The sequence below is a fragment of the Coturnix japonica genome, chromosome 10, assembly GCF_001577835.2.
Source record: "Coturnix japonica isolate 7356 chromosome 10, Coturnix japonica 2.1, whole genome shotgun sequence".
Taxonomy (NCBI): Eukaryota; Metazoa; Chordata; class Aves; order Galliformes; family Phasianidae; genus Coturnix; species Coturnix japonica.
Window position 1 is genome coordinate 13,483,634 of NC_029525.1, and position 25,636 is coordinate 13,509,269.

The 25,636-nt window shown below is 40.3% G+C and overlaps 1 protein-coding gene across 5 annotated transcripts in view; it reads left to right on the forward strand.

The window, feature by feature from the left end:
* MCTP2 (multiple C2 and transmembrane domain containing 2) overlaps positions 1-25,636 on the forward strand; it is a 109,788-nt gene that overhangs the window by 47,801 nt on the left and 36,351 nt on the right. For all 5 annotated transcript variants that reach the window (XM_015873144.2, XM_015873146.2, XM_015873145.2 and 2 more), the window contains 7 exons: positions 3,691-3,877; positions 4,782-4,875; positions 8,277-8,379; positions 10,766-10,868; positions 19,312-19,413; positions 20,193-20,267; positions 21,008-21,127. In XM_015873144.2, the coding sequence (XP_015728630.1) occupies positions 3,691-3,877; positions 4,782-4,875; positions 8,277-8,379; positions 10,766-10,868; positions 19,312-19,413; positions 20,193-20,267; positions 21,008-21,127 (784 nt within the window). The remainder of the gene's footprint in view (positions 1-3,690; positions 3,878-4,781; positions 4,876-8,276; positions 8,380-10,765; positions 10,869-19,311; positions 19,414-20,192; positions 20,268-21,007; positions 21,128-25,636) is intronic.

The following is a 25,636-nucleotide window of genomic DNA, read 5'->3' on the forward strand; positions in this document are numbered from 1 at the left end:
GTCCAGGCTGTGTTAAATTGTTTATGCCAAGTTGGTAGTGAGCATTTCTGCATTCAGAAATATGTTTTGAAGAAGTGATATTGCAAAAAAAATTGGTTCTTTTCACCACAAATTTGCATCAAGAAGAAGGATTTAGAAAAATCACAAGTCTTGAGGCCATGAGCAGAGTGATGGGAAAGCATCTGATATCTCTGAGGAATGCCTCAGGGAAACGGTGCCTTTGCAGGCAGGAACAACTTGTTCTAAAGGCCGTACAGTTGGGATTTAGTGCTAAAATCTGTGATGACTGGGACTAAACCTTTCAATTAAATCTCACTGAATTTATGTCTAGTATAAGACAGAATGGGACCGTGTTCACCATCTCTGTGGCACCCCATGGCATTTGGAATCCCTCTCCAAATATTAACCTTAGGCACATCTTAGTGTATACCTGTGATGATTCTGACCTCTTTTGTGAAGGGCTTGCAAGGGTTCGGGAGGAAAAAAGGCAATCGTTTCTTTTGGCATTATCATATATACTTATGCATATGTAAGGATACTTAATGTTGTTTGAGGGGCTGCTGGGAAGTGACTAATCTCAGCTCCTCCTAGTGAAATTTTAATTTTTTATTCCTTGATAAATTAAAACAAATGGTCCCAAATGTAGTATAGGCCGTTCTCAAGTGAAGTTTCTCTGCAAAATTAATTGGAAATGGGTGAAAAAAAGATATGGCAGATACATATAAGGGCTGTAAGTCATAACGTCGAAAGAGCAATCTTAAATGAAAACTAAAGCTGTGGCATATTTCTCTACAGGACTAGAGGTCGGTATAGAGGCTTAGACTTCTATATTGATCAAGAGAAGGAAGAAAAGCGTTTAATTGAGGTAACAGACCTCTGTCCTCTATAGATCATGCGTATGGCCATGTGTGAAATATTATGCCTGAATTTAATTCCTTGATTTATGGGAGGATGATGACAAACAGAGCCACTCTATTCTGAAATAAGCTTACTACGTTGTGAATTTAACTCAGGAGATCATTTGCATTGCCTCAGGTGCAAATAATCAGTGGGTTTTTCTCTTTGTGTTTAGATCTGGCTAATTTTCAGCAAAGACCATGGAATGCCTCCATTAGTTTTATGCTGTGGCCATCCTCGTAGTCTCTTCTTGCCTTCCTGTGAAATAATTATATAAGGTTGTTCAGATATGAAGCTGAGAGTTGGAAAGTGGAGGATTTCTCTTTCAGGAGGATGGGAGATATAGTTAGACTCAGTTTAGAAGTGCTTGTATGAAAATTTGTGTGTGTATATATATAATAAATTGAACATCTAATTGCTTCACCAAGATGCATTCGTTATAGTCTGATCAGTTGCCTTCTATAACCTTAATGAAACATTGTCTTTTTTCTTAAGCCTTTTGCCATTTGCCAAGTGCAAATGTGGATTTTCTTTTCAGTTCCTCAAAAGAAACTGCAGCAGCATGCTGTCACCTTGAGTGAACACAGATGTTTTTAGGAAGTTAGCTTGCACGGAAATCAGACATGATTTGAGGAAGAAATGCTTATACTCCATCTCCTGCTGCTTTCCCCTCCACATGTGCATCCCTCCTACTCCCACACCCTCATACTCAATCTTTTCTTTGACCTTTGGCTAATGAAATTCTTTGAGTAAGTGAAACAATTCCAATTTGCCAAAACAAACTAGAATCATATTTAACTTTGCCTTTGAGATACGAGACATTTCTAAGGTTATCTTCTGGTGGGAGCTGCACCTTTGTCTGAAAGTGTTGTCTTTTCTCTCCCTTTTTACATGGAAAGTTCTTAACCTAAAAAGCAAATGCAGCCTTTCCTGGTCCTGCATTGTGTTAGAGTGGGTGTATGAAATACTGATGTGGGAGATGGGGTCTGTGTGGCCAGCTGGATGACCCCAAGTTTCTCTTCTCTCCTTGATTCTATTTCTTCATCTGTAAAAATAATAACAAAAAAAAAAACAACCAGATAATTGCACATATTCCCTCTGCATTGAATATGTACGCTATCAGTAACACTGCTGTTAGCGCAGCCAAGGCAATGCTGAGCTGAGGGGTGAAAGTGACAAGGTCTTTCTCAAATGCTTGTCTTTTTGTTTTATTTTTGGTTTGTTTTCCTTCCTTGAGCATCTTCTCTTGTCATGTCTTTGAGGAGGGTCCAGGTGTAGCAGTGAGCTTGAAGTATGACCTCTCACACTTGGAAACTGTGGAGGGGCAGCTTACTTGCCGAACTGTGTTAGGACTCTTCTTGGCTTATTTTCCTTCTCTTTCAAAGCACTTGAAAGCAGTTAATAAGAGTAAACTTGCAACCTGTTGCGTGTTCACCATGGTGAATAGCAAAGAGTACGCTCAGAGTAAAGTCATTCCCATTGACTCTGGGCACAAGCTTACACACTGAGCTGTGCTGCAATACACAGAGCTACTAGATGACTTACAAACTCATCAGAGCCACGAGTTTCACTTCCCAACATAGCTTGTTGGGTTTTCAGGCTGAAATGTTTTGGGTTTTTGGTTGCTGTTGTTGTTTTTTTTTTTTTCCACCTCCCTTAGCATTCACAGAAAATAGGCTGTTAAGAAGCGGAAAGCGTGCAATTTATAGCAGATGGGTATAAACTGCTCCAGCTCTACTACTGGAATGGGATCAATCAGGAACACTACATGCACCATTTACCCAGAAGAAACCCACCTGGGGGAACCCTGTGGAATTTTAGCCTATTAAGACAACACCTTAACAAGTTTTAGTTTAAATAAAAACTTGTCGGCAGGCATTAAGCGGAGTGAAATCTCTCTCCCTCCATCATCCGCTAGCCGTCCCTTGGAGGAACGCGGCTCCCTTTGCACTGTGGCAACAAAGCCTCTCCCTCCTGCTTCTTTTTTTGTTTCTTCCATCATCTGCAACTTTTGTTTAGGTTGTTCTTGAAAGCCAGGACCCACAGAGGTTCAGATTTCCACTCCATTTACTGGACTTCTAAGTAGAAGGCATTTAGCCGAGCAAGGTGATTAGGCTTTCAGTTGCGCTGAGCTGCTTCCTTCACGTGTAACTGGATGTCTGCTGATCTCCCCTTTAGCCCATCCTTATCTTTTATTCTTGTCTCTTCACAAATGTTTCTCTTTGTTTTATTATTTTAAATTAGATTAATGATGCATAGAATGCACTGGGGGAGGAGGGAGCTTTCAAGACAGCCCTTCCCCTTGGGAAATATAACAGTACAACTGAAAAAGTAACTCTAGTAAGGCTTGTAAAAGAGATTGGGGCATACAGTATAATGTAGCATAAAATCGAGTATGTGACTTTAAAGCAACGAATCTATTTTAGGCTAATGTTTTAAGTTTTGTGTTTGCCCCTTTCCTTTTCCCCCAGGTGAAATAAAATTCTTTGAAATCCATCACAAAGCACCGGGGGATTTGAGAGGGGAAGTGAGGCAGGCCAGAGTTAAGTTTTCTACTGTACAACCCAAACCTTTTACCTTTGCTTTACCATTAGGTGAACCAGAAAGCAAAACCAACATTAAGTACGATGGAAACAGGCTGCTTTGTTTTCCATGTTTAGTTCCATATGTGCACACACATGTGCATACCTTCACAATGCTTTTGTTGCCTGCTTGCTACTGAAATCAATATTAAATATTGCTTTATTTTACTTACTTCCTCTTATTCATTAACCCTTGGCATTGTTGTTCTAGATGTAAAGTTGACATTTCTGCCCTGTCAATGAAACAGACAAATTACTTAGAGCTGCCTCTGGAAAAACATCCGGGGTCCCTGATAATGCTGATTGCTGTCACCCCATGTACAGGAGTGTCCATCTCTGATCTGTGTGTCTGCCCTCTGGGAGACCCCAGTGAAAGAAAACAGATTGCACAGCGCTATGTGAGTTTGCATTTCTTTTTTCTTTTTTTTTCTTTTTTAACCCCTTTTCTGCTTCATTTTTCAAACCAGCCAAAACTGCGACCAAAACGAGACAAAAAGAGAAGGGAAAAAAGAAATAAGATTTGTCCAGTCATAATAACATGTTTCTTACCACAGAAAACTATTACTTGGAATAGTTATTGTCTTTAGAATGACAAGTAGATTGGCAGGGTGGATAGACTGGAGCAATTTGGATGCTTGTATTTGTTGAGGTTTTAAGCTAATGCTTTCCTTTGAAAACTTGAATTATGTTAAGACCTTATCAAGAGGAATGAGAGACTCTGAATATCAGGGAGAGAAAATAGTTTTCTTCTCTCCCTTGGGACGATATGTTTTGAATTTTCCAGTTTGGGAGGGCTAAGTCATTTGATGGCTTCCACACTTCAGTCCTTTAAAGCTGAGCGCAAAGGAATAAGCCTGTCTCTCTGTAAAATGGGTTGTGATTCTGAGGCACCATGAATTCAGAGAACGTGATAACATTTTGTAGATGACCGGATTGAGCGTGCTATCTTCCTAAACCCATGCTGCTTCTCCTGATCTACCTCTGTCCCATATTTGGTTTTGACAGGCAGATGATATTTCCATAGGCAAGCAGAGCTCTTTCCAGTTTCCGTCATGAAATAAGGTTCACTTAAGTGAACCCAGAATCCTCTTAAGAGCTGCTACTTTGAGATGTCATGAAATGTAGGGTTGCCATGCATTGAGAAGGGGATAGTGGAAGGATGTAGGTGGATATTGGCTGCTAAACTGAAGTGCTGTAGAAACAGTCAGTGAATATTACTAAAGCCATTTAGTAGTTCATCGATTTGTTTCTTACCAAATTACAATTTAACGTATCCTAAACTAAGTGTTTTTCTCTTTGCAGAGTATAAAGAATTCCTTTAGAGACATGAAGGATGTTGGTTTCTTACAGGTCAAAGTTTTAAAAGCAGTTGACCTCCTGGCAGCAGATTTTGCAGGTATTCCATTTCTGTTTTCCAGCATCTGATGGGATAGTATGTTCTGAGTGTTATTTACACTCTATGCAGTACTGTCTGTTGAACAAAGGAAAGCAAATCTCATTGCTTCTCTGCAGTGTGAAGCCTGCCCCAAGAAACTGAGGGCATCTTTGACTTGCACTGCCCAAATATGTGGGAAGGGGCTACTGGTTGGAGGTCAGGTTTCCTTTTGGATTTATGCTAGGTAGCCAGTAATCTAGGATGTCCTAATCAAATTAAAAGGGGGCCTTCTGAAATATGTCTCTCCAAATTTTGTTGGGTGTAGCGTGAATTTGTGAACAGGAGGAGGGATTTGGGGGCATCTGACACAGCGCTGAGCACGTGGGTTTGGGTGGTACTGTGGGCTCTCTCCTGAAAAAGAAAGCTCACCCGTGATAGGGAATTGAGGCTTCAATTGTAGTGATCTTCATGGCTGTCTCTTCAAGGGAAGGACAGGTTTTCCACTGTGCTTTACCTCAAGTGGTTCCTGGTCCTGGCAGCAATGGAGACTAACACATGTTAAAAATACAACTTCATATTGTTTCTCCAGGGAAGGGCTGGACAATTGATATTTCTCTGTAGTGACTGCCAGGTTATTATTATTTTTATTATCATCTTCTCCAGGATTCTGGAGACTTTTAATTCCCCTCTGTATCTTGCAGCATCTCGTAATTCACAGTCAAGGCATTGTGTGCTGTGTGTTTGCTGACAGTCTGCTGCTTTTTCTTCTTCTTTTTTATTTTTTTTTTTTTTTGTCAGAGATAGCTTGTTGATAAAGGCAAGAAAGATGATAGAGAGAAAACGCTCTTGCCCTATTCTCTGGAATTCATGCAGACAATGTAATGTAGGAGAACACTGCTCCTAAAATAAGGTCCAAAGGATAAAACCTGGCATTAATCATGACACTGTTTCAGTTTCAATTCCCTTGCACTGGGAGAGATGATTTCTGCAGATTCTGGTGCTTCAAAGAACTGAGTAATTTAATTTGAAAACAAAGGAAAAAAGCCTTCCCATAAGGGAAGGTAGCTTGTGCAGTAACTTTGCAATGGCAAAGCAGGACCTTCCTCAGATGACAGTGCTGCATCAAAACATGTGCTGTGTTGAGGGGAAGAACTGAGCTTAGGAGGTCATGGGCTCTTTGGAAAACTTCACTGATCCTAATGCAGTTGCATCAGTGATGGATTTTGGCCCCCTTTCCCTCAGTTCTTAACCGGGAGCATGTGGTTGGATAATGAACACTGGAAGAGAAACACAGGTTCTTGATTCTGAGATTCAAAGACTTTTCATACATGGTTTGTGACACACATTCCTTGTGCATAGCAGAGAATGAAATTCTGCTTAAGGAAAAGGTTACTCAGTCTGTCATTATATTCAAAATAACCCAGGCTTTGAGCCTGATTCATGAAGCAAATGACAAATTGTTTTTCAATGGCAGTGCTGAAAATATCCTAGTATTATGCTGTAATAGACCCACCAAATTGCAAAAGGATGCAGCCATTTTAGGTAAAAATAGCATAATTTCTGATCATGTAATGAGAGACATAAAGATTAATTATCTGTTCTGAGCCATTCATAAATGATTAGTGCAGCAATTATGGGCTTCCATAATAGAGCCCTCCTAGAGCAGTGCCATATTTCCTGCATTACCAGGGAGACTGCTCAGATTTATTGTTATTGATAAAAGTAAATTCCAAGTCCGGCTAAAAGTCTGATAAAGGAATAATTGTGGAGACAATAAGAAGCACGCAGATTTCCAAGGGCTTAATAAAGGAACTGTCTGAGCAGGTGGCATCCCCTCCCTGTGCTGTCCATGGCAGTAACAAGTCTCAGGTATGCAAACTGCTTGAGATGAGAAGTGCTGTGCCACTTTTTACCTCCTTCCTGACTTAGTGTGATTGGGAATTCTGTTTGCAGGTATATGTCAGTGCTGTGGCACTCTATCCCACGGAAACAACATAGATGTACCGAATACGTAGACTTTGTTCATGCATATCCAGCCCAGTTTGAGCCTTCCATACTTTAATATTCCTAGATAATAGTTTGTTGATGTGAAAATCACTTTCTGCTTTGTTGGATGTTTTCGGTGTTTGCATGGGAGTTCTTCTCAAATGTTGCATTTGCTCGCTGACCAAAAAATAGCATTCAGAATATCAAATTATACAGTGGGATTGTTTCTGGCATATACCAGTTTGCATTTCAAGCAGTTTCTCTGAAGAACTGCTTTATAGGGAATGTGTACGTAAGCTGAAAAGAAGACAAGCAGATTCTAGTAATGTAAGCGATTCTTAAATTTTACCAGTATTGACTAGTCAATACCCACTGTTTATATACTGACAAGATTCCGTGTTATTTCATAAACTTTTTAAGAGTGAGAACCTTAAGAGCCCTTCACTAATAGTACCAAAAATAAAGATAAAAAAACTAAAGCTTTGGCTTTAGTATCTTCAGCCCACTACCTAAATCCCTGCATTGCTGCCATACTTACTTGCATACATATAAGTTAGGCTGGATTGTCTGTGGCTGAATTGTTTATGAAAACTGATGATGAGATTAAATCAGATACTGAGTCAGACACTGGTAAATGGAGCTCTGCTCATGATGTAAACTGCATTATGTTGTGAGAGCTACAAATTCATGCAATGTGCTTTATCAAAACAATATATTAATGCGTTAGCAAACTTCTGCAACGTAGTATGTACCATACCAGCATCATTCTCTAAAGAGGGTTTTGTTTTGTCTACTCTATTTGGTTTTTGGTTTTTGGTTTTAAATACCCTTCCTGCTTCACACCTGGATTCTGCAGTTGGATCTTTTAGTTGATTTGGGTTTTACAGAAGCTGCAATGCCATGTAGGGTTTCCTTAGCTTCAAGGACTTGCTCACGTGGGATTGGCTGATGAATTGCTGCTGTTACACAAACACAATGCCACATTGCTCTAATTGTGCTCACTCTAATCAACTGGAGAAGACCACACACTCTAACAAGGGTGTAAGAGCTGTAACTAAAGCCCCAATACTGACTTGAGTCAGAGTAACAGTACTGCTTCCATAATGTCACCTGAGTAGTTGTTGACTTGAGCAGATTTTTCTTGCTCAACAGCTTTAGAGATTACTGTCTGTAAATCTCAGACTTCAAGTATTAGAGTGAAGACACCTGAGTGGATTATATGGTGGTGTTGATTTCAAAACTGAAGATGCATTGGTGGTATTGTTAGTTTAGCACAAGTCGTTTCACAAGTGGGAGGCCACTTCCAGTTACCTTAGTGGGTTTATATTTGGCCAGTCAAGTTCTATGGCTGTACTACAAGGAAAGAGTGTGTATTCACTACAATAACTGGTCTACTTTTCTTACTTTTCTTAATTCCAGTCTGATTTTTTCCATAGGTAAAAGTGATCCTTTCTGTGTATTGGAGCTGGGAAATGACAGTCTTCAAACACACACCGTTTACAAGAACCTCAATCCAGAATGGAACAAAGTTTTCACATTGTAAGTGAATTGCTTTTGAAAACATGATGAAACACCAAACTGTTAGCAGCTTATCTATAAAAGCTATTGACTTTGGAAAAATACAAAGGTCAAGTGTAAGATACGTCATTTTTTCATAGCCAGAAGAGGATGTTGGGGAAATATCAAATATAACTCAATTGGAGCTTTTTGCCTTTTACTAGTTCTTGCATGGAGTTTATTAATAGAAGTCATTAAGACAAGAATTACTGTGATATTTATAGAAAGAATCATGACTGGACATAATGGAGTTGTATCTGGATCCAAGAGATAATATAATGGAAAGTTATGACCAGATACTCACGCCTACGTTTTCCATAATTTAAAATGTTTCATTGAACCATGGCAGAATACCTCATTTAATCTGTAAGCAACAGGAACAACACAAGCTCTGATTTTCTGCTTGTGTCTTATGAATTTAAACTATAACCAAAGATGGCTTAACACAAATTAGAAGCTTAGATTTTTATGAAAGCAAATGTGTGTGTTTTGAGGGTGAATTCCCAAGTAAGAAAAAGTGATAGGTCAGTTATAGGCAGTCAGATAGTTTATCTTTTATGCTGAAAGGTTTTTGTGAAGATCTGATTGAAATAAATATCTGCAAGGTTGTAGTAGGCCGTGTCAAAGGAGAAAGCAGTGAGGGCTGGCAGTTGGGTATTTGTAATGTTTACAGCTCTCTGGAAACACAGTTTGAGAACTACAGGTTCCTTGCAAAAGCAACATTCCAAAACACTTAGCTCGATGCAAACACAATAAAAAGTATCGGATCTCTTTGATAGAAGTACTTTGCTGGATTTCTGTTTAAATTCATGGATGCAGCTGAATGCGTGTCTCTTGGAGTCCTTTCCTTGGCTTTGTCTGTTTTCAAGAAGTTCCCACTTGTTTACTCTGTGATTGTGCCAACAGATGAGTCTTTTCGGATGTTCAGCCAACAAAATAAACCTTAATAAGAATCCCGAATCATTTTATTTTTTTTTTTTAAAAGAAGGTTTGTTTCTACACTTCCTGAGGGTCTCAGGAATGTCAGCTGCAGGCCATCACTAACTTTCTTATTGCTGGTGCACGGCCACTCTAAGCAGCAAATGCGCAGAGCCAGGCAGGCTCTCATAACTCTCTTGGGATAACTTTCCTTACTTTCCCCCAACCCCCCAGCCCTTTAGTCAAGATCAAACTACTTAAAAGCTATTGGAAATGGTTTAAAGCAGAGTGGATTGTTCAGAGTGAATCCCTTTCAGATGGAGCATTCGATACCACCAAAGAGCCTTTCCCGTCATACTTGGATTTTCTGCAACACACTTATCTGTGTCACACTGTGGGTTTCTTAATATTTCATACCATTGGTTGCTATAATGAATGGCAAGTTGTAATGGCTTGTTAGGGGTATGTGGAGGTTTGGTGTCTGAAGTGAGGAGTTTTCATGTGTTTTAAAGACGAGGTCTTGTAAATAGTGCATATGTAGTGCAGATAGTACCTGGGTCACACTGAAGGATACGCTATGGCTGCTAGGTGGAGGGACAAGCAGATGGCTTCAAGCATGACTGCTCTGCAAAGAGCATCTCCATGGTGCCAAAGGGAGAGGTTTCATGAGCAGGACTGCCCTGAGACAGCCTTCTAGGAAGGATAGTTGCACTGATATAAATAACAAGCAGGCACTATGCCATGTGCCTCTTACTTTAATTCTAGCATGTGGTGGAGGGAAAAGAGGAAATAATGAAGGCAACTCATAAATCATCTCCGGTTACCCAGGTTTTGCAAGCACATGTGTAACATTTTTGAAATGAGACTGATTTACTGATGATCTGATAAAATACTCAGTGTTGAGCGCCTGCTGCCGCACTGGTTGAAAGTTAGGGTTGAATGGAATAAAAATATTGTACATTTGGCCTTTAATTAGGGGTTGTTAGGTTTATTATTTTTTTAAGTAATTGGTTTTGCTAATAGTTTAAAAGGAGCATAATAGCTCAAGTCAGATGAAATTGCATGTTTTGCTTCCTGGATGATTTTTCATGTATGCTCGGTGTCCTGGAGCCTGGTTTTGAATTCAGCCCTGGACCCCTCCTGGCCACCAGCTTTCTCTGTTTGAGAGCAGAGTTAATCCACTGTCACCATCAATACAGATACACAAAAAATGTCACCGTCTGGTAGTTGTTTATTCTTCACCTAGTTATGTGACTGCAACACGAGGGGAAAGCTTGGGGAATATCCATCATTTGATTCAATTTTTTTTTTGGAATTTAATTAAATTCTAGTTTTATACTCCAAGGTAATACAAACTTAATTAGTAAAACAGCATTCTCAGATCTTTGTGGGGAAGACTGCTTGCATGTGTATCGAATATCACTGTTTGTGTCTGCCCTTTTCATTTCAGCCCTATTAAAGATATTCATGACGTTCTGGAAGTGACAGTGTTTGATGAAGATGGAGATAAACCCCCTGATTTTCTTGGGAAGGTTGCTATCCCTTTGCTGTCTGTAAGTTACCTTCGTATGTCTTTCAAACATCGGTGGTTTTGCTGGGAACAAGTTGCATTTCTTTTCTTCTCTGTGCAAAGCAACAAAGATTTGGAGACAAACAGCTTTTGTGACCTATATGCGCCTTAGTTGGCGGTGTTTGTAGTCCTCTTTAGCGTAACAAGCGTTGCCAGCCCATTTTAATAGAAATTTAGTTGATTGGAAAGAAAATTGCAGAAGTGTCTGTACTTCATCAGCACTACATGCCATGTAGGTCTGAAAACATAATTGAGTTGTTCTGTGTGTTTCCACATCATCTTCGGAAGGTAACATTTTATGCATGTCTTTGTTCTGTCTTCTTTTTGCTCCAAGAAAGTAATTGCACATCACAGTAGGATTGACTAGAGATAGCTGTTGTTATTGGCACAACTGAATAAAATTACCTAAAAGGGGTGTTTTCTGCTCCACAGTGCTTTTAAAGACGGGTGGCTTTTGTTCTGTAAACAAATATGTGAAGAGTGAATGCTACCACGGGAGTATAAAATCAAAACTGGAAACAAAGCAAGCTCAGGGGAAAGGAGTTGCTCTGGAGATGAAGGAAGGAGTGTTAAAGCTTTTTTTGAAATGGCCAAAAAAAAAAAAAAAAAAAAAAAAAAGGCCAAGCCAAAGAGAAGGGAACATGAAAGGGTCATTATAAGGCATTAATAGAGAAATGGGGTAAAGCAGTTTTGTGTTTCGTAAGGCTGATTTAATTTGGAACAAGGCTGGTAATAACAGAGTAAACCAGATCAAGAGGATGCAAACAGCTCCATGTGTGTGTTTGTGGTATCATAGAAGGTTCTGGTAAATTTTGCAGTGAAGTTTGGAAATAACTTTCTGGGTTATTGCCTTCATTAAATCAGTAGCTGAGGATAACAGCCTTGTGGACTCTTAAGCTCCTATCACTCTGGTTCTGTAAGCACACACTTAACTTTAAGCATGCGATTTTCCTCGAGTTTTGAAGCATCCCCTTTTGCAGTCAGTTCCTTATAGGGAGGAGTGGGTACTGCCTCATGCCCTGTACAAACATTCACGCTTACAACATATCACACAGTGTGAGCGATGCTTGCAGCAGTGCAAACCTCTCAGTAATGCACAGTGTGATGCTGTGAGTAATAGCTCTCCTGAATAGGCAGTTGGTGAGTCTTGATTGAAATTACAGAGTACCAAATTGCTGTATTGTTTCACAAAGCATTACTGTGAAAGCATATTCACCTCTGCAAAGGCTGGCACCCATCTCTCATATTTAAGGCAAAAGAATTTGAGTCTCAGAGGTGGGCAACTGCAGGGAAGGCTCTGTTGTGGGAATGGCTTAGTGGGGCTCCATCCTTGCCCTAAGTGGAATAATGGGAGGTTTCTAGAGAGAAAGCAAAAATTCCATTAAATCAAAGGAGCCCCTCAGGGTCAGCTGGGAAATATATGGACGTAGGTTAGGTAAGGGACCAATCAAGATCAGAAACGGGAAGTTGAACTACAAATATTTGATGTTTCCAAATAAATAATGTAATGCCTGAAAAGCTCTTGAACTGTTTTAGAGAATATGATCACAGCTTAAAGAATGCTTTATAGTGGTGGAGGAACAGGCTAATGTGCTCCAGTTCTGTTACTGTTTTGTTTAAATATGTATATTTCTCGTGCACTCAAGTTGAAAGCAATGTGGCTTCTGAATTTCTTCAAGAACGTGTGTTTATGTTTGTTTTCCTCCACCATGTGCTTTTTCCAAACTATCCTGGAGTCCAGATCGTGGGCACCTCGGAATACTTTACGGAACCATAGAATGGCTTGGGTTGGAAGTGACCTTAAAGGTCATTAGGTCCCAGCCTACTTGCTGTGGGCAGTGTTGCCAGCCACTAGGTCAGGCTGCTCAGGGCTCCATCCAACTGCCCTTGCAGAAAGTGGATAATATGTGCATTAACTGCAGGAGTGGCTGTGGGGTAAATACTGGGCTTAAGGAGCCTCAGTGCTGCACTCAAGCAGCATTGCTGGGCAGAGCTGCTCTATCCATGCAGTGCATGGAGATCTGGGTGCTGGTTTGACCATGGTCACTATAGGCAGAATAATATTAAAACTTCCATTTTGGGGCTTTGTGGTACAGAAATGTACATTTTATTTGTATGCACCTGTGTTCGAGCTGCCTTGTATTCTGTCTCCCTCCATGGCTTACACTGCAAGTTCTGTCTGATGCTGTGGATGCGTTAGACTATTTGTCTATTTTTTAGTGGCTTGAGTCTTCAATATCTCCACTTTCAGAACAATATTAAAGTCAGTTTGGCACAAGGGATGGTTTGATGTTTACAGGGAAGAAAAACTCTTAACATCTTTTATTCCATTTTTGATCACTTGGTTAATTTTTCCCCAAGTCCTCATATCTCTGATGTTCCTGGAAGAGAGTGGCTGGAGCAGCTGCTCTCCTGCAGACCCAGCGCTTGCCAAATGGTCTGCATGATCGGCAGCAGGCTGTGTGGGCTCACAGCGAGAAGATGTTAGAGTTGGATTTTCTGTTGATTTTATAGGCATTTGTCAAGTATCCCTTAGGAAGCATGTAACAAGGCAGAGCAGGGGAGTGTATGTGTGTGGTAATGTCCAAACTCTATTCAGCGTAGGGTTTTTTTTGTCCAAAGTTTGAGGCAAAAAATGAAATAAAAACTGTTTATGCTTTCCCTTGCCAACTGATTTTCTTCCTTCCCATCCAAACTTCTCTGCCTCCTGTTTCGGTCAAATCTAGCATAAATATATTCATCTCTGTTTCTGATTAAAAACATTTTGCACCTATTAACTTGGTTCAGACAGAAAATGGCGGTTTTTCTAAGCTCTTTTTCTCAAAATTGAGTATTTTGACGTATGTTGTGAATTTAGCTGTGAATTTGAATCCTTTGAACCATTTAGATAAATATGCTAAAAACGAACAGTAGTTAAAGATTCAAGGAAACCTCACAAATCATACAATTTTAATTTCTCAGGCCTAATATTTGGCTTGCATTACGCTCCCTTTTGAAACAGAAATGCATTTGCTTCTTTGTTCCCCTCATCTAAGTTAAAAATGCACCAGCCTGAGTTGTGAGCTGTCAGCACGTGAAATAAGTTTCCTTCAGGAACTGCTCGTGGTTGGCTGGATTTTCTTAGTGAAGAAATGCTTTGGATAAGGGATATGAATACGTTGGAGGAATAGGAAAAGTTTAATTTGAAAGAGAATTTTGCTTTGAATATGTCCAGAAGTCTTGCAGAATAAAGCTGGAAACTTCACGTTCTTTTGATAGGCATGATAACTGCGGGATTTGCTTTGTTTCTCGCGGATCTCTATTAACAAGCAGTGCAGACATTGATTTTGGTAGCATTACACCAATGTTGGTGTTTTCTCTATGTGCAGGTAGTTGTGGACAGAGGGAGGGAAGTAGTGATTTGCCTTTTGTCATTTCAGGGAAAGGAAATGTAAATACAGAGCTTGCTTTTTACCTTGAGCTTTTCCATGTTCATTAACCTATTGCTTTCCAACCCCCCCTTCTTTATGTTGAACGAATTTCCACCTTTAAGACATGTAAATGAGACCTCATCTCAAATAATGTTTGCAGCTCCAGATATCCGCAGTCACGGAAGTGGCAGATAAACTGAAAAAGATGCAAATTACTGCTACTAGCATTGGGCAAAATGGAGCTCTGTTGTGCCAAAGGTGACCTGTAGAGTGGCTGCGAGAGGGATTGCATTCGCAGACACTGGGCAATGAGATGGAAGGTCAGACCACGTACAGCCCTGAACATAGCAGGTTTTTGTGATAGAAGCTGAAGAAGTCACTGTGAAATGGAGAAGTGAGGCAAAAAGTTAAGTGCTTCAAGAAAGGAGTTTGATAGGTTCAGTGATTTTTTTCATCACTTGTAGGTTTTAGGGGACTTGAACTCATTATCAAAGTAGTCTTTTCCCATCTCTGTGTTCGTTTGTGCCCTTGGTCTTACCAAAAGCAGCCATGTTTCTGTCTGTAAGGCTCTGAATTCTTTGCTTTGCTTCAAGAGGCTCCTCTCTCCTTGAGGGCTGCAAGTGAGAGGCACGGGATCATATCATGTGCTTCAGTAAATCTTAAAGCAGGGTATATCAAATATCCTCATATAGAAAGTCCTTCGAGTGAAGAGTTGTATGGCAGGCTGGAATGTTTTTATCTGCTGAGTTATCAGCTAAGAGTACATTTCAGCTGCGCTCTTTTTTCAGCAAACAGGAAGAGGTCTCTGAAATGTTTCCAAGTGCTGCGCAAGGTTAGTAGCTGAAGATACGGTGGAAACAACTAGCATGACTTTTGCAAGCTTAATTGTCTGAAACATGGCCTGGATTCAGAGAACAGACACCTGCCAGTTGTGATTACATAGCACTTGACCGTAAGTGTACAGCCTTTTGCTGGAGGAAGCTTTAGACTTGGAGAGAGCGTTGGAAATGGTGCACTTACGTTGCAGAGGCTGCTGTGCAGTAGATCATCTCTTCTGATTTTTACTCCTCTCATGAACCAGAAATGTTGCAACGAGGGTAAAAGATGTTGCTTCCAGGGGAAAAAAAAAGGGACACCTTATATCTGAAATAAAATATTCTGCTTTGACAATGCTCTGCTTATTGCAAATAGTATTGATGAGACAATGTGGAAAAAGTTGGGGTTTTTCTTGAGCGCTGCTTGAGATACTGGCCTCTACTTGAGTGCTCCTGGCTCTGCCTGGGATGCTGCATGCTTTCAGACCATTGACCCCATGTGCATTCAGTCTTTGGACATCAACCTTCCGCCACAAATCTGCACTTCTATTGTAGTTTAGATCCTACAGTAGGTTATTAAAAGCAAAATGTTTGGGGGAAAGAGTTTGGCATGACTGAATGGCCATTTTGTATAAAATCTAATGAATGTGTATTACAAGGCTGAAGGGAAACAAAAAAACCTCCTTACTCATATCCAGGTGGATCAAATATGTGCCTTGCTTTCATCTTTTCCTGGGGAAATATGTCCTTTGATAAGAAGAGGTGTGTGTCTATAACAAGACAGCTTTATGTTATTCAGGGCAAATGGTATGACATTGTGCATCAGCAATGAGCTCAAGCAGGAATATCAGAGGTCCCAAATGCTTTAGATGAATTACCTTTGGAGAGTAGCCATTACCCTTTCTGCACGTCACGGGTGTTGATGTACAGAGGTTTAACCCGGCATTGTTCTGTCAGGTCATCGATATATGACATCGAATCTGCATCAAAGCTGGATACGGAGTGAAGTTTTCTTAAAATCAATGTACAAGGGGAAAAAAAAAAGCCACTAAGCCATATTTCTTTGAGACAAGAGCAATGAAAAAACACCCTTTGCTGCGTAAGGGTCCTGTCTTCTCCGTGTTTTGTGTCATATCAATCTCGGCTTTCGCTATTTCATTAAAATTCCCAAGCGGTCAGAAGGTTGTTGCTTAATAGATTTAGCATTGGCTGGCTACATCAATACTGTGTTTAGTCACATTTGTTTTACTGGGGACATCTGTGGGAAGAGTTTAGCAAATACATTCACTCATTTGAAAGGAACTTGATGCACTTTGGGCCTTGACTGTTCTGTGGTTTCATGCACCTTGAATGTCTTCTTCTAGCTGGGAGGGCAAGCTGAAGCACTGCCAGAGGTTACCTCTCACTGAAGTGCTCTTGTAGATATGAATACGGAGTGCATGAAGAATTTTAGCTTTTCTTGCAGCTCATGGCTTCCTTTGCATGCTCCTGCATAGAGAAGGAAGCATGTAATAGGAGAAGGAGTGAACTGTGCTGTTAAAATGGTGCTGCTGGCATTTTGGCTTTCTGAGTTGATTCAGAACATGGAAATACCACCCAAATATCAGACATTTTCATGGGATGAGAATGCTGATTTTTGTTCTTTTTTTCTTGATGGTAACCTTGTCCAATGAAGCTTATCAGTGGGATTGGCACTACTGTCCCCCTTTGGTTATGGGCAGTCTTAATTGTCATTTGCACCCCTGTGTTCCATGCAGTTAACAAGCTATCCATGAATGCAAGCTTTAGTGTTCCTTGAGGAGATAGATATACACATAGATGGAATTAATAAGGGGATAATATTGGTAATATCTCTTGACGGACCTCTCCTGTAGATGTTTTCACTTTTAATTCCCATATTCCATTCCATTCTTGATCCTTTTACATAAGTTAACAAAGTTTAGACCTGGCTATCAGGACTGTTAGTTCAGGTATCTTGTGAAGACATTTGGATGACAGAGAAATGTGATCTTTCTGAATCTATGTTCTTAGTAGGACCCCAGCACAGGATGCAACATTGTCTGCAGCTGGAGAGAACATCTGAGTATTTTTTGGAAACAACAGAGATAGGAAGAGAAAGAAACGGATCCCAAATGAAATTAATACAATTGCTTGCCTCTTGAGACAGAGGGAAATGTTGAACAGAATCTAAACTCTGGCCCAAGAACAGAATGGTTTGGGGTGTTTTCTTCTGGGCACAGTTGAGACATGCTACCAATTTAAACTCCGAGCAGTCATGGGTGTTAGAGTTACTTTACACCTTTTTCTGAGCCTCATTGCTTTAGCATGATGCCAAAACTATTGAGAGACTTCTGTTTGACTTTTTTTTCCCAAGGATTTTTCTCTTCATCCAAATGAAAATGCAGTGGAGAAATGCCAGTTTACAGCCAATTGTTCTTTTCTCTCATGTTTCTCTCCCCTTGAGGAAGGTCAAAAGCTAGGAAGCCTGTATTAATTTTAATCTTACGAGGCCTTCTCCTTCCTTTTATTTTTTCCTCTGAATTTAGCAACTTGTGCAGTGTCCCTCTTTATTGGCTATGCTCTTAAATATGTTGGTAAGAAATATGGGATCATAGGGATGATAATCTCAAGACAAGTCCATTTGGCCTTTTATCTCTACTTAGAGGAAATCCAATTTTCAGTTTGGAAAATGGTGCATCTTTTAGTTTCTGAATAACTTGGAGTGGTTTTGTTTTCGTTCCATATCTTTGTTTCTGATGGGCAAACAGTACTTTACATGGCAGTGGGTCTGAGGACCATCTGATATGAGTGATCCTAGAAATGGGGCTGGCCACTTCCTTTGTCTCTAACTCCAGTGCTTTGTGTTTTCCCTTACATTGAAGGCAAGTTCATGATCGGTGCCTGTTATTATTAAAGAGACTCTACAAATGACTGCATAGTTCCCAGCATCCTTTTAAGCTCAGCTTCAGATGAAAACATAGTAAAAGCTGAAGTTCCTGTTTGGACCCTACTGAGGATGCAAACTTGGTCTTTATGAGAGCCCTCTTCCCTTTTAACTGTCAGCCAGGAAAGCCGTCTGCCCTTCGATGAGCTGTTTGGTACAGAAAGGGTGGAGCAGCATTGGGAAGGAAAGTGACCTTTCCCTTGTAATGTGAAATCGCTTGGTTCCTATTATACCATTTTTTTTCCCCTCCTTCTCCTTACTCATTTCTGCCATGGTTTATATGAGTTCCTCTTCTAAATGCCAGAGCAGCAATAGCCGTTTTAAATATGGTTGCAATTTCATGCCCCCAAATTTCCTCCGTTATCTTTAATCTTTGATCATTACAGTCCCCGAATGTAGCTTTTTGGTAAACTGCAGGTTTTTTTATGTTACTGCTGTTTAGAATTAACTGGTCTGCTTCCTAAAAAGCCAAATGTTTAATCAATACATATCCTACTGTGTATAATAAATACATTTCTGCCATCACTTTTAGAAGAGAGAATGCTTTTGATTTGAGCCAAATAGTTTACAAAATGGTGAGGGAGGGAGGTTGTTTTTCTTTTTATAGGCGTTTAATGTGATAGGGCCAACCGGCAGATTAGAGCATGGAAATGGTGTTGAAATTCAGAGGTGTAGTGGGGGGAGAAGTCTCTTACGTGAATTAGTTCATTTTGAACATTTGTTACATTAACATTCATTCTACTTAAGCCGATTAATTTCTTTGGATTGCATTCGTTTCCTGGGTAATGATTTGACAACCTTGCCATAAACTAAACATTTCAAGTGAGTTCGTGTACCGCAGTGTGCAGTAGGTGGGTAAGTTGTTGTCGTGGCTCTTTTTCTGAACTTTGGAAGAAAAATTCCATTTTCAACCTGTAATAACGGAGGCTGATTACTTCCCATCAACTCACTGGCTTCCAGGGCAGAATTTTTCAAACTGGCTATTGCGTGCATTGCTCTACTATAAAGTACAAGGTTTGTAAATTAAAGTTGGACCGTAAGAGATTTAATCTGCAATTTTATAGGTCTCTAATCCAATGGTCATTTTGTATTTCATGCTCTGAGTGTATTATCATGGTTTGGGGAGGATTTTTGTGCTTCTGAGGTGTTTTTTTGTTGGTGGTTTGTGGTTGTTTTTTTTTCGCTAGTGTCTTTTAAAATTACATTGTAAATTACAGCTGGGAAAATATTGATGCTTTTTCTCTTCCCAATCTATAGATCAGAAATGGCAAACAAAGTTGTTACATGCTGAAGAATAAAGACTTGGAACGTGCTTCAAAAGGAGTAATTTACTTAGAGCTGGATGTCCTATTTAATCCTGTAAGTTGAAATATTTTCTCTTTGCTCATCATTTATGTAAGAAATGTGGGAATGTGTGCACCTGGGAGGGAGGTAATCGATCCTTTGAAAGCAGCAGCCAAGCAGGAAAAGTCCTGACCTCACTGCATCTGGTTGCAATGTTTCATACTGCGGGTGAGGAGACATTGGCACATCATAACGTGACAGCCCATCTGGGTGGATGGAACAACGCAGGGGCAATTCAGGACTTAGAGTGACCACAGGAGCTTTAGGAAGGAGGTGTCAATTACTGTACACCAGGGCTTCGTTTGCAGCAGCCAGAAAAGGGCTTAATGTTTAGATTATTATGCATTACTTTTAACACCTACTTCCTCCCAAAAAAGCTGACCCACAGTGTTCTCTTCCCAGGGTGTTGACAGGAAAATTAATGAGGCATGTACGTGGTGCACTTAGTTTTTAGGTGGCTTAGTCAGTCTCAATTGTTTATGCCCTCCAGCCTTCGCTGAATGGAATCCCATTTATTAAGGCCTCTGTGGGCTGTGCTGCAGCTCTGCCTTTGCTGGCCCCGGGTGTAGTGAGAGTGATCAGCAAAACTCCCAGGTACAGGGCAGAAGCAGTCCAGGTTCTTCCACCTGTACATGTTGAATATGTAAGATGATGAATATTTACTTCAGTTCCTCTGTAAGGTGTCCCCTTGGTTTCTGATAGTCTTTGCCTAGATGCCCCTTAAAAGAGAGAAGGATCCGAGTGCTATAAAGAATTATGAATTTAAAAGCACACGACTTTCTTATTTATTTTAGATCAAAGCAACTATTAGAACATTCAAGCCCCGCGAAAAGCGCTTCACTGAGGAGAACCGCAAGTTTTCTAAGAAGGTAAAGGTTATCTCTGGACTTAGGAAGGGTTTAAGTTGCTGTGGCCGAGAACAACACCCATTTATGCCTTAAACACTAAACACGTGCAAATTCAGTGTGTTTCATTACGTTTGAAGGCTTTCTGATCTCATTTGCATCGGTACTTCAGCTTTGTGCTTCAGAACAGGGAAAATGATAGGTGTGGGTAATGCACAGTTAGCAGCACCTGAAGCAAAGCACAAGCCCTGTTTTTTTATTTCGGAAGGAAGAAACCTGATTTACATTAGTTAAAAACTCCACAGATTTTAGGAGGATGACTGTTAGCCTTTTAAAAATAAAGCTAAAATCCTCATATTTGTTTCTATGGATGAATCTAAAACACAGAGAAGAGGTTCTGTGTAAGGGTTAAATTATATCTAGCCCTTCCTTCTAAGACATTACAATATTATGAACATTGAAAGGTAATGAAGGTAGGTTTCTGTTGCTGTTCTATTTAATTTTGGCAGGATGTGCTTTGTTGTGCTTTGGTTTCTTTTATTATTTTTTTTCTTGGTGGATAAGGAAAATCTGGGAGGTATGAGTGTAATCAGAAAGCAGACAGGTGCAGGAGAGTGTCTTTGAAATAGAATCTTTATTTGTAATATGTGCCCTGGCATGTGTTTGTAGCTTAAATTATCCCTGTTTCTACAGAAGCAATGGTAGGATATTAGAGTGTTTGATTAAACTCTTCTCCTCCCCTCCTCCCACTCAATATTTATCAGATCTTATCGAGAAACGTTGATCGTGTGAAAAAAATCACCATGGCAATATGGAATACAATACAATTCCTTCGGAGCTGTTTTCTCTGGGAGTCCACGGTAAAGAGCGTGATAGCATTTGTGGTAAGTGGATTTCTTCTTTTATTGGATGTGGCTAAGTGATATAAGATCTCGAGTGTTAACGTGCCTTCCTCTCCACCAGTGTAAAGCCATTTATCGTTTGCTGTTATTGGTATTTTGTAGCTACACGGCTGCAGGGTGTGCAGATTTCAAAGGCAGCTAGGTCAGCGCTGGGTCTGCTGGACGTGGAAATTAAACCTTCAGGAACAGCCTTTTTTTGCTGTGCGTAGAGGCTCTTGTTGGCCTGGGCCTGCCTGTGTGTGGTCAGTGACAGACCCTGTAAAGGCTATGACTATATGGCTGTTCTATATTGCTGTGATGGTCTTTTTAGAGTGTGGAAATTGGATGGTAGGAGAGAAGAGAGATGGTGGCCTAGAGAGGAGGCACCAACTGCAGTGACATGTTGTCGGTTGTCATGAGGCAGTCAGCTGCTGGTTACCAATGTCTGCTCTGTCTGCTGCTCTGATTCCCTTAACCATCACAATGCATTTATTTATTAATTTGTTTGTTTATATTTATATATATGAAAGGACAGAGAAAGGCTGGTCAATGAGTTCTTTCCTCTGCAAACAAAAAGCCAAATTCTCTACCTGCCATTCCTACTCTCTCCATTTTCCTCTTGGTAGTAAACACCCCATTTGCAGTTTTCTCATGATCCATGCAAGTGCAGAAAGGTTTTGCATGGTTTTGATTCTGGGGTGTGACATTTTTCTTCGTGCTTGAAATGTTTGGCGCTCCATTAAAGGTTGCGAAATCATTTTGTGGTGGTCCAGCATGCAAAAAGAAAGCTTTTGAGTGTTGATTAAGCAAAAGAACAGCCACATCTTCAAGATTTTTCCTTTTACGCTCTGTGCATTTTAAATCACTTAAAGGCTCTTTAGAGGAAGGCACTTCACAGTGTATTTCTTAAAGATAAGTAAAGTGATGGGAAGGAAATCAGAGCAAAGACCCTGCATGTTATAGGCATGACATGTACTTTAAGAGTAGGTAGGATGAGAGGATCTTTTCTGTGCGTTTTTTTCTGCTTTTGCTCAAAGCTTATTCAGATCATATCTAGCATTAGTGGCTCAAGAGCTGCTTACTAATACATTAAAATGTTGTCTTCATTGAAGACAGAGATGCTAACTGATATGCTGTAGACTTTGCACAGACATATTGGAAGTGCTCAGAGAAAGAAAACTTAAATCAACCTAGTGTTGCCCTTTGGGCTTTAAGATGATGGCTTTCCTGAAAGAGTTGGAGCTGCTATACATGCATGTTTGTCTGCAGTATTGGTAGCTCTGAAACCTTTCTCCATGTTGTGCAAGAAAGCTGCATGGTTGTGCACAAAGGAATTGTATGCTTGTACACACAGGCTGCAAAGGCAGTAGGGACTCAGGTAAAATCCTGGTGCTGACACTGTATTGTCATTGTTAAACAGGAACCTAACTATGTGCTGAAGGGATGTGTTCTGTGAGGAAATACAATACTTGTGAAGTTATGGCCGTGAACTTCATCTTTCTAGTCTTAGGAGAAGGTTGTAAGTGGTAGAAAGGCATGAAAATAAGGATCCGGGATAGCAGGTCCACAGAAAAAGGAATTGATTCCAGCTGAAAAGGAAGATGAAACAAAAGAAGTGGTACGTTACAAGTTACAGATGTTAACATCTTCACTGGGTAAAATAATGCGCCCAGTTTCCTACAGAAAGTGGGTAGTGGGAAAGGAATAAAATACGCTGCTAAGGATAATAAAAGCAGTTTTCTTCTACAAACCAAAAGTTAAGTGTATTTGAGCTTTTCCACATGGCAGTGATTCCATTTAGGCATTTATAATGAAGTGTTAATTCCCTATCTTCTGCTGTTTCCACTAAGTACATTCAGAGTTGGGAAAATATGTACACAGCAAGATAGGTGCTATATCCCACTGCCCTGACCTGTACCTATAATCCAGTATTTAACAGTTAAAATAAAAGGTATGATAATATGCTGTTTGTTTTTCCCACTTGTTCATATGAAAACTTGTGTTACCTTTCCAGTGCACTTTTAAGCTGAATTCCTGCTCCTTCCTTCTATGTGCATGCACTCCCTGCTTGCTCTGCTCCATCTTCTCACCAAGTTGGTTGTGGAGGTCCATAATCAGAACTTAATCATTCCTTCTGCACAATATGTATTTTAAAAAATATTTTAAGAGTTAATTTTAGTCACAAGAATGATTTTCGTGAGGAATTATGCATCGTTGAGCGTTGTGCTTGTGATTTTATACAACATAATTACACCTTCTATTGACAGTTTTCCTCTGAATTAGTGGTAATTATGTCATTTAATGAAATTACAGTAATTGCTTAAAAAAAAAACAACTATAATCTGGAGGAAATTAAAAGGATATATTGACTGGAATTTTTTACGATCATGTATTTTTTCTTGCGAAGCTTGCATGATACATTGACGTGTTCAGGCAAATGATGGGGAAGCGGCCACTATGGCACCTCCAGTGTGACTGGCAGCACTCGTTGGCAATGTTCTTCAGGGTCCCTGCACACAAACCCCTGCCAGAATACTTCATTTTTACTGGCAGTGTCCCCCCGCATCACATTCAGGCCTCTGCTAATCAGGACTGCTGCCAGGGTGGTACAGGTGGGAGCTGTATTTCAAGCTCTGACCTGTCTGGTAGGCAGCGGTGTGCAGCGTGCATGGGCAGTATTTATTTTATTTTGCAGTGACATTGCTGGGTAATTCTTTTATGACAGGATAGTACCATCACAAGGAAGGAATATGTGATGATGCAGCGTAATTGTGGTTGAAATGTGGAGTTTCTGGCCAAACTGCCTGTAGTTATTTAATGGTGCACAGCTGGGAAAAATGACAGGCATGGGATTGTTTTGGAGTGTTTGGGTTTCCCAAAAGCCAGCTGATTCAGGAGGAGGGAAGCACTGGGGATTTGGGATGTCCAGAAGAGCTGCTGGGAGCTATGGATGCAGCAGCAAACTCACACTTAAGCTTTTGTACTCTTTTCTGGAGAGGTGGGATGTTGGCACCCTTCTCCAGTTTAGAGTTCCAAACCTTTCTGTAAATCAGAAGGAGTTGGAGGATGCTTTCTGGCATTAGGCTCCTGGGGCTTTGAGAGTCATGGGGTGCATTGGCTGAGACTGCACTTTACCACATTGCGTTGGTCCTATCCTGGAATAGCATGAGAAGTTCAATCCATGAACTCTGCAGCTCACATGCATCGGGGCAGTGTCTTTAGTGCCTTTAATATGCAGCCACTTAAGCTTTTGATATGGAAGCTGGATCTGAGCCCAGTTAAACTCATCTCATAGAGGAGACACCAACCATCTTAGTAGACATGAATAATTTTTAATCCCCTTTTGAGCTGGGCTATATTTACACTGATGATACAAAGATGAAAGGCTGCGAGCTTGTTGACAATGTCTTCTAAAATCACCAACTGTGCATCACTAGGAGGGGAATGTACTTTTCCCTCAGGAATGATGTTTGCTCACTCAAAATTTAAGCCTTCTGAAGTTAGCTGGAGGTGGATCTTTTATTCTGCGTATGTGCAAGCATCTTCTGAATGTTATGCTGAGACTTTTCCAAGCAAAATGTCCCAATCCTTTTTGTGCTAAATATAATGCTGCGCTGGACAGGACAACAAAATACTGATAGAACATCCAGTTTAACTCAAAGTCAGGTGTTGCTTTGCAACCTGAGATATCTATGTAGAAATGAGACCAGCTGCATTCAAACAACTGAGGATAGAGACTGAGTGTCACCAAGCATCTCTCAGTCCTTGGCCAACCAAGTAAAAGATAAAGTTTTACCAAGAGTTCATGTATGAATTACCAATAGGCGGTAACAATTAACCTGCAGGGAGTTGTAAGACTGTATACTCCTTCATTACCTTCCCAGAATTCTTATATGCTGTTTGAACAGCCCACTCATTTTGAGCAGGCTGTTCTCTGATACAAAGGACAATCCAAACTGTCCCACTACTACACTACATGTGTAACCAATGAGAATGGTATAGTCTTTTTGTTCTCCCTTTTTTTTTAATTCTCGGAGCTGAAGATGAAATATAAATCATTGTTCCTAAACTATTTGGGAACGGCATTAAAGTAATGGTAGATTAAAATGTCTCCACATTAAAAAGCGAAATAAAATGAATAGATGTAATCCTAAAGAGAGAAGAATGAGTATTCTTCAAACACTGAATAGGGAACTTGGAAAAAGAAAAAGCTTTTTAAAAAATAAAAGTATTAATGCAAAAGAGATGGCCCTCACTTGGGCTTTACTGTAGAGCTTTAGCTGAGGGCTTTTCTCAGCCCACTTACAGCTTGTGCTGCTTTGCTGCAGTTTAGAAGCAGTCGGCAAAGGAACGAACGCAGTCCCTTTCTTAAGTAAGGAAACTGAGAAGTATTCCTCCGATAGAATTCCTTTCTCATACTGAAGACTAGAGCTAGTGCTGGAGGAGCAGTCAGAGGCACCGTTTCAAGAATATGACCTAGCAACTAATTCTTCAGAGCCCCCAACGTTTCCT